Source organism: Arachis duranensis, chromosome 1 (genome assembly GCF_000817695.3).
Source record: "Arachis duranensis cultivar V14167 chromosome 1, aradu.V14167.gnm2.J7QH, whole genome shotgun sequence".
Taxonomy (NCBI): Eukaryota; Viridiplantae; Streptophyta; class Magnoliopsida; order Fabales; family Fabaceae; genus Arachis; species Arachis duranensis.
The window spans coordinates 34,133,377-34,142,670 of record NC_029772.3 but is presented as its reverse complement, the minus strand read 5'-3'; the positions used below and the strand labels follow the sequence as shown (position 1 = coordinate 34,142,670).

At 40.3% G+C, this 9,294-nt stretch overlaps 1 protein-coding gene across 1 annotated transcript; it reads left to right on the top strand.

Annotated features, from left to right (window-relative positions):
* Positions 1 to 5,397: 5,397 nt before the first annotated feature.
* LOC107485040 (uncharacterized) lies at positions 5,398 to 6,199 on the top strand. The gene is made up of 2 exons (XM_016105575.1): positions 5,398 to 6,105; positions 6,194 to 6,199. The coding sequence occupies exons 1-2, from the start codon at positions 5,398 to 5,400 to the stop codon at positions 6,197 to 6,199; spliced, it is 714 nt and encodes a 237-aa protein (XP_015961061.1).
* The last annotated feature ends 3,095 nt before the right edge of the window (positions 6,200 to 9,294 follow it).

The following is a 9,294-nucleotide window of genomic DNA, read 5'->3' as shown; positions in this document are numbered from 1 at the left end:
GTGGATTTATGCATCAATTACTTACTCCTGTAAACCCTAGTAGCTAGTCTAGTATAAATAGGATAGTTTACTATTGTATTAGACATCTTGGGATGTTTAGTTCTCAGATCATGGGGTTGGCCATTCGGCCATGCCTGGACTTTTCACTTATGTATTTTCAATGGTGGAGTTTCTACACACCATAGATTAAGGGTGTGGAGCTCTGCTGTACCTCAAGTTTTAATGGAATTACTATTATTTTCTATCCAATTTGATTTATTTCTGTTCTAAGATATTCGTTGCACTTCAACTTGATGAATGTGATGATCCGTGACACTCATCATCATTCTCACCTATGAACGCGCGTGATTGACAACCACTTCTGTTCTACCTTAGACCGAGCGCATATCTCTTGGATTCCTTAATCAGAATCTTCGTGGTATAAGCTAGAATTGATGGCGGCATTCATGGGAATCCGGAAAGTCTAACCTTGTCTGTGGTATTTCGAGTAGGATTCTGGGATTGAATGACTGTGATGAGCTTCAAACTCCTGAAGGCTGGGCGTTAGTGACAGACGCAAAAGAATCATGGGATTCTATTCCAACCTGATTGAGAACCGACAGATGATTAGTCGTGCTGTGACAGAGCATTTGGACCATTTTTACTGAGAGGATGGGATGTAGCCATTGACAACAGTGATGCCCTACATACAGCTTGCCATGGAAAGGAGTAAGAAGGATTGGATGAATGTAATAAGAAAGTAGAGATTCGAAAGGAACACAGCATCTCCATACGCTTATCTGAAATTTCCACCATTGGATTACATGAGTAACTTTATCTTTATTTCCTGTTTATTTTATTTATCTTTTAATTATCTAATCCAATCACATTTGAATCAGCCTGACTGAGATCTACAAGATGAACATAGATTGCTTCATACCAACAATCTTCGTGGGATCGACCCTTACTCACGTAAGGTATTACTTGGACGACCCAGTGCACTTGCTGGTTAGTTGTGCAGAGTTGTGACTAAGTGTAATTCACGTGTGAGAGCTACCAAATTATTGGAGCCATTGTTGATGATCACAAATTTGTGTACCAAAAGGATTAAAATTAGCTAAATTAAGACCAAAGAAGCATGTTTCTAGTCATAGCACAAAATCAGGAAGGAGAATGTAAACCCATGCATTTTGTATGAACAAGTGTATGAAAGATTGATAAAATTCACTCAATTAAGCACAAGATAAACCATAAAATAGTGGTTTATCACTCACCTGCTAATTCTATTGACGCCTCTTCTGTTTATTTAAGTTCAGGTACTATGGCGGAGCCCAAGAGGATTACTCTCAGGGAAGCAGGAGCTTCGGACTTTACACTGCAACCATATCAAGCGCGTCATCCGAATTTGACTGCTGACTTTGAACTGAAGACTGCTCTGATCAATCTACTGCCTAAGTTCCATGGCTTACCTACTTAAGAGCCTATCAAGCATCTTAGGGATTTTCACACAGCCTGCTCTACTACTAGGCTACATGGTGCTGATGAGACTGCCGCCTGGCTATATGCCTTCCCATTTTCTCTGGAGGGAAAGGAAAATGAGTGGTTCTACACTCAACCAGAAGTTGTTGTTACTAATTAGGACTCACTCAGAAGGGAGTTCCTGCATAAGTACTTTCCAACAGAGGTTACAGATAGGTTGTGGAAGGAGATTTCCTCTATCATTCAAGGTGAATCAGAGACTCTTTACAAGTATTGGAACGCTTCAGGAATCTCCTAGATTCATGTCCCCACCACAAGATTGACCAGTTGGTGTTGATTTGCTACTTTAGCCAAGGCATGAAGTCTGGAGACAAGACCCTCTTAGATGCTGCGAGTAATGGCTCTCTAACTAAGTACAAGACGGCGACAAAAGCATGGCAACTGATCACCGATCTAGCTGAGTCTACCCGAAATACAAGGCAGAGGAACAATCATCCCAAGGCTATTGCGAAAGCTTCCTCTAGCAGTGAGACCGCCGCACTTACAAAGACTCTGGAAGAGATGACCAATATATTGAAGCAGCTCCAGCTTAATCAACAACAACCTCCGCCTCCTCCATAGCAACATTATCAATAATTAGTCTCTCAGAGAGTGTGTGGAATATGCGCTTGCTATTCTCACTACACTGATGAATGACCTCAACTCCAACAAGAAGACAACACATTGGCGGCTACCCATAATTTCTATGAATGTCCAAATCAAGGTGGGAACTACAATCAGGATTGGCAAGACAACTCCAACCAAGGATGGAGAGACAATTCCAACCAAGGATGGGGGGGACAACTACAACTAGGGAGGCAGAAACAATGGTCAAAATCAAATGTGGAATAACAACAACTATCAACAGAACCCTTCATACCAAGCACCTCACCAAAGGCAATACCAAGCACCTCCATTAAATCAACGACAAGCCCCTCAAATTACCTACTCTCCCCCTTCTTCTAACCAAGATGAAACACTCTATTCTATCCTGCAAGGACAAAAAGAGCTTCATAATTCACTTACCTCTAGCCTTACTGGTCTTACCTCTCCTCTACAAGCTCTTATATCCCGAATGGAACCACCATCTACCCCTAACAACCAACCTTCAAGCTCTAGTGCACTTTTCTCTCAACCTTTACCCAACCCCAAGGGTGGAATCAATGCCATCACTTTAAGGTCCGAAACTATATTGCAAGAGAGGAGTTCTGAAGAGCCAAGCTCAAGAGAAGATGTTCAACTTGAGGATGTTGTTGAGGTAGAGGATGTTGCAGAAGAGAATGAGGTATAAGATACAGTTGAAGAAGTAGTCGCTCAACCAAGGAATGGAGTGCCTAAGGAAGATGATGTTGTGCAAGATGCCATCCCCATCCCTTTCCCATACCTTGCTAGGAGGACCAATAAACAAGTGGAGCTAGACCCCAAAATGGTAGAGATTTTCAAAAAGGTTGAGGTAACTATTCCCATTTTTTATGCTATTCAACAGGTACCTAAATATGCTAAGTTTCTAAAAGATTTGTGCATGCATAAAGATAAAATACATGATTTAGAAACTATTCTTTTAGGTAGCTCTATTTCTGCTTTAATGGGTGCTATACCTAAAAAATATGGGGATCCCGATCCATGCATGGTTACTTGTGTTATAGGGGCTGTACATTTTTTTTATTGCATGTGTGATTTAGGTGCATGTGTGAGTATTATGCCATTAACTGTATATGATGCCTTGAGGCTCCCACCCTTAAAAAGGTCGGCAGCACGTTTTGTTTTGGCAGATAAGAGCATAATTTCAGTGGTTGGCATTGCAGAGGACGTCCTGGTAAGCATTAAGGGGCTGACGTTTCCTATCGACTTCTATATTCTAGAGATGTCCCCTAGTGACTCCAGAAGACCTTCGTCTATCTTGCTTGGAAGGCCATTTCTAAAGACTTCGCGATTCAAGTTAGATGCATTCTCGGGTACATACTCATTTGAAATAGATGGCAGAGCAGTGAGCTTCAACCTTGATGAAGCCATAAAGCACCCACCGGAAGATCACTCCATCTTCCAGTGCAACATTATTGATGAGATTGTGGCTGAAGTTCACCAAGAGGCAGTATAAGAAGAGACTATGGAGCAGGGTGCAAATATGGGAAAGTCCTCTGAGTATACTGAAGATGCCTTGCTACCTGCAGTGGTTCCAGATGATCAAGTGCCAAGCCACGAGTTGAAAATGGAGTTGAAGCCACTTCTACCCCACCTCAAGTATGCCTTTCTTGAGGACAATCAGAGGCTCCCAGTTATTATTGCAAGAAAACTCACTTTTCAACAAGAGGAGCAACTGCTTAGTGTGCTGAGAAGACACAAGAAGGCTATTGGGTGGAGTTTGGTAGACATAGTAGATATTAGCCCTCAAGTCTGTGAGCACTGGATTTTCCTAGAGGAGGGAGCAGGCAATTGAACCCCACCATCTTAGAAGTCGTGAAGAAGAAAGTGACCAGACTACTTGAAGCTGACATCATCTATCCAATCTCGAATAGTGAATGGGTTAGCCTAGTACAGGTGGTCCCGAAGAAGTCTGGTGTTACAACAATAAAGAATGAGCATGGGGAACTCATGGCTACAAGGGTGCAGATTTATTTCGGGTTTACCTTACCCCTCCTCTGTAAGGGAAGTCCGTTTGTTTCTTGGTCATGCAGATTTTTACCGGTGATTTATTAATGACTTCAGTAAGGTAGCATTGCCTTTATCCCGACTACTGCAGAAGGACGTTGAGTTCGAGCTGAGTGCAGATTTCATGGAAGTGTTTGATAAGCTGAAGATCGCCTTGACCAAACTCCTATTGTGAGATGACCCGACTGGGGTCAGCCATTTGAGATAATGTGTGACACATCCAACTATGCGATAGGAGCGGCACTGACTCAGCGTGAAGGTAAGGATCCTTATATAATTGCCTATGCTTCTAAGACCTTAGATGCTGCTCACTCTAATTATACTACCACTAAAAAAGAGCTACTAGCTATTGTTTTTTCTCTGAATAAATTCTGAGCCTACTTACTTGGTACTAAGGTGGTAATATACTCATACCATACAGCTCTAAAATATTTGTTAGCTAAAAAAGAGTCCAAACCAAGGTTAATCCATTGGATATTATTGCTGCAAGAATTTGATCTAGAGATCAAAGATAGGAGTGGCTCCCAAAATTTAGTGGCAGACCACTTGAGTCGCTTAGAGCATATTAAAAAGGACTCCACTCCTATCAATGATGTTTTATCATTTGATAGCTTGCACGCAATATCTGAGGTGGTTCCTTGGTATGCACCTATAGCTAATTATTTGGTTAGCCGTACCTTTCCTCCTAATTTTACTAAGCATCAAAGGGACAAGCTTAAAAGCGAGTCCAAGTATTATATATGTGATAACCCATATTTATGGAGATGTGGTGCTGACCAAATAATTAGAAGGTGTGTGCCACAATCAGAATTCCAATCAATTTTAGAGGCCCGCCACTCCTCTGAGAGTGGTGAACACTTTGGACCTCAAAGAACTGCTAGAAAAATTTTAGACTGTGGATTTTGGTGGCCCACACTTTTTAAGGATGCTAGCATATATTGTGACTCTTGCCCCCAATGCCAAAGGTTTGGGAATATATCCAAGAGGGATGAGATGCCCCAACAACTTATGTTGTTCTATGAGATTTTTTATGTTTGGGGTATTGACTTCATGGGTCCATTTCCAAACTCTAATGGTTTCTTACACATATTGTTAGTTGTAGATTACGTTTCTAAATGGGTGGAAGCAATTTCTACCCGTACTGATGATGCTAACGTTGTTGTTTCTTTTGTTAGGAATAATATAATTTGTCGCTTTGGATCACCACGAGCAATTGTGAGTGATCACGGCTCTCATTTCTGTAACAGAAGAATGACAGGTCTACTGAAGAAACAAGGCATCATTCACAAGGTGGCGATAGCTTATCATCCCCAGACTAATGGGCAAGCCGAGGTGTCAAATAGGGAGATCAAGCGCATATTAGAGAAGATTGTGAAGCCTCACATGAAGGACTGGAGTGCTCGACTGGCAGATGCGCTTTGGGGTTATCGAATTGCATACAAGACACCCATCGGAATGAGTCCATTCCGCCTCATCTACAGAAAGGCATATCACCTTCCAGTGGAAGTGGAACACAATGCATACTGGGCGGTGAAGGAATGCAACTTAGGATTGGGGGAAGCTGGCATTGAAAGGAAGCTGCAACTGCAGGAATTGGAATGCCTTCGCCCAGAAGCATATGAGAACTTAAGACTCTACAAGGAAAAGGTAAAGGTGGTGCATGATAAGAATATCAAGAGAAGAGAGTTTAGAGCTGGGGATTTAGTCCTCCTCTATGACTCACGGTTGAGACTCATGCCAGACAAGTTGCTATCAAGGTGGAAAGGACCCTACAGAGTGGAAAAGATAGAACCATATGGAGTCTTCCACCTGAGTCATCCTTCGAGCCCCAACTTCTTCAAGGTCAATAGCTACCGCTTAACATGGCAAGAAGATGAAGAACAACAAGAAGCTGGAGATCTTCTTCTTGGCGGATCCAGCAACAGCAGAAGACTGAGCTTGTGGACCGTCCAACTTAAGGTCGTTAAAGAAAAGTGCTAGGTGGGAGACAACCCACCATGGTATGATCTTTCATTTTTTATTCTTAGTTCTATTTTATTTTTATCAGTGTTAAGTTCTGCATAATTACTTCTATGTTGCATTCATATATACAAAAAAAGAGGCATTCGACGTGCAAGCGTCCATGTGACGTGTGAATACGCAACACATTAGAATTGAACAGAGATTTCTGCGGGAGCTGTGTAGGAAGTGTGCTTAGCGCACCAGCCAACCCACGCATACGCGTCACCTGTGGTTTTGGCTACCCACGCATAAGCGTCTATGACACACATGCGTGGACATGGAAATCGGCGTAAACAGGTGTTTTGACAGAGAGTTGTGTGATGGATCCATATTTTACGATATATTTTGGTTTGATTTGAGTGGATTTTATCACATAAACCCACATTTATTCACCTAAATAGCATGCTTTTGAAATTTCTTCCTAAATTGTGGTTGAAAGTGAAAACATGCTCTTTTATGCTTAGTTTAGTCAATTTTATTCACTTTAATCCCATTTGGTGCCTTGATGTATTTATTAAGTGATTTCAGGTTTCCAAGGCAAGTATGGTTTGAAGAAGTGAGGAAAAGAGCATGCAAAAGGGAAGAATTCAAGAAATGAAGGATTTGGAAAGCTGCCAACCCTGACCTCTCTGTACTACATTGGTCATAACTTGAGCTACAGAGATCCAAATGAGGCGGTTTCAGTGCCATTGGAAAGCTAACATCCGGGGCTTCAAAATTATATGCAATTTTCTATAGTGGACATAAGTCTAAGTGTGCATACACACAGGTACTTGTGCATACACACAGGTCAACTTTCAGCCAAGTGTGTGGACGCACACATCTGTGCATACGCACAGGTCCCTGTACGTGACCTCATTAATTACAGCTCGCTGGCAGCAATTTTTGGGCCCCCAAAACCCAATTCAACTCATTTTTTGAAGCTATTTAATGCCAAAGTGAAGAGGAATAAAGGAGGAGGGCAATTAGGTTTAGCTTTTCTATGTTTTCCTCTTAGTTTCTAGAGAGAGAAACTCCCCCCTTTCTCTAGAATTAGGATTTTATTTGTTAATTTCCTTTTAAATTTAGCTTTTAATTCTTGTTCTAGTGTAATTTCATTTATGTTTCCATGTTCTTCTATCTTGTTCTTCTTCATTTCTCTTGTTATTTCCTTTATTTTGTCACTTTTGTGTTTATGGATACTTTTGTTGAATTTTATTTCAATTAATGCAATTTATGTTTTCATGTCATTTATTGCTTTCTTTAATAGTTTTGTCATTTTCTTGCTTTCGGTAGTTAGGATTTATTTTTAATGTAATTTAATGTTATTTTATTTTCATGCACACCAATTGTTTGATAAAATGCTTGGCTTAGTTTTTACTTAGTTTTTCTCCACTCTTGGCTTGAAATTGTTGACTTTGGTGATCCTTGAGCTATTGATGTCTATTATTGTTTGATACATTAGAGTAGTTGGTTGATTTGGTCTTCCTTGACACTACGTGACCCCTTAGTGTTGATATAGGACCTAGGGATTGAAATCAACTATGCCTACTTGACTTATCTTTGATGTAAGGTTAATTAAGTAGGATTAACTCTTCATAATCATCATATGTTTGTGGTCAATGTCTAGGATAGGTAGCTATAGCTCTCAATTACTTGCCAAGAGGTTTTCTTGCATTTGAAGTTTACTTGCTTTGACTTTACTTGCTTTGACTTTTATTGCTTTGATGTTTACTTTCTTGCATGTTTAGTTTTCACACTCTTGGTTGAGAAATTGGGTATTTGGGTGGAATTGAGTTGTGGATGTCCATTCCGCGTTGTGTGAGAATAGTTAATTAGTTTGGTTTCCATTGACACTAGTCTTTCACTAAGTAATTAGTGAGTTGACTAGGACTTATGGATTGAGATCAATTATGCTCTTTTGACTAATTCTCAAGGAGGATTGACTAGTTTGCATTGATTTCACACAATTGCCATGTTTGTGGTCCGTAACTAGGATATGAATCCTAAATTCCCCAATTCTCACCAAGAGTTCTTTTGTATTGAATTTAATTTCTTGCTATTTACATTGCTTTGCTTCTCTTGCATTCCTAATTCCTCATGCTCTCTCATAGACAATAATTGTACATTTCATTGCAACTCCTAGGGAAAATGACCCGAGGTTTAAATACTCTCGATTTATATTGTGTTTTGAATTTGACATTTGATTTAAGCATTACGTGTTGGCTTGGAACTATACTTACAACGCCAATCTTATTCTGAGATAAAATTCTTAGACGACGGTTATGTTCAACATCAAATTTGGCGCCGTTGTCGGGGAGTTCCAATGGTGTATGTTTTTGGCTATTGTAAATATGTTAATATGTAAATAGCTTATTTTTGGTTGATTGTACATATGTTGCTGGCTTGTTTTTAACTATTGTGAATATGTTAGTATGTGAGTATCTTGTTTTTTGTTTGATATTGTGAATATGTTTTTCTTGTTTGCTTTTGTTCTTCTCGTTGGAAGCTCATGGCTTGTGGGACACTCCATCAAAGCTTGGGACAATCAATGGAGAGTTTGGAAACCCAAGCATTGTTAGAGCTTCTCAATAAAGTCCAACTTAAGGACTCTAAATAGAAGTGCTAGGTGGGAGACACCTGATGAGCGGATAATTTATACGCTTTTTGGCATTGTTTTTAGGTAGTTTTTAGTAAGTTCAAGCTACTTTTAGGGATGTTTTCATTAGTTTTTATGTTAAATTCACATTTCTGGACTTTACCATGAGTTTGTGTATTTTTCTGTGATTTCAGGTAATTTCTGGCTGAAATTGAGGGACTTGAGCAAAACTCTGAAAAAGGCTGACAAAAGGACTGCTGATGCTGTTGGAATCTGACCTCCCTGCACTCGAAATGGATTTTATGGAGCTACAGAACTCCAAATGGCGCGCTCTCAATGGCGTTGGAAAGTAGACATCCAGAGCTTTCCAGCAATATATAATAGTCCATACTTTATTCGGAAATTGATGACGCCAAGTACATGCTGCTGTCTGGAGTTAAACGCCAGAAACACGTCATGATCTGGAGTTGAACGTCCAAAACACGTTATAACTTGGAGTTCAACTCCAAGAGAAGCCTCAGCTCGTGGATAGATCAAGCTCAGCCCAAACATACACCAAGTGGGCCCCA

Coding starts and splice junctions, on each gene's coding strand:
- LOC107485040 (XM_016105575.1), top strand. CDS start 5,398: ATGACAGGTCTACTGAAGAAACAAGGCATCATTCACAAGGTGGCGATA.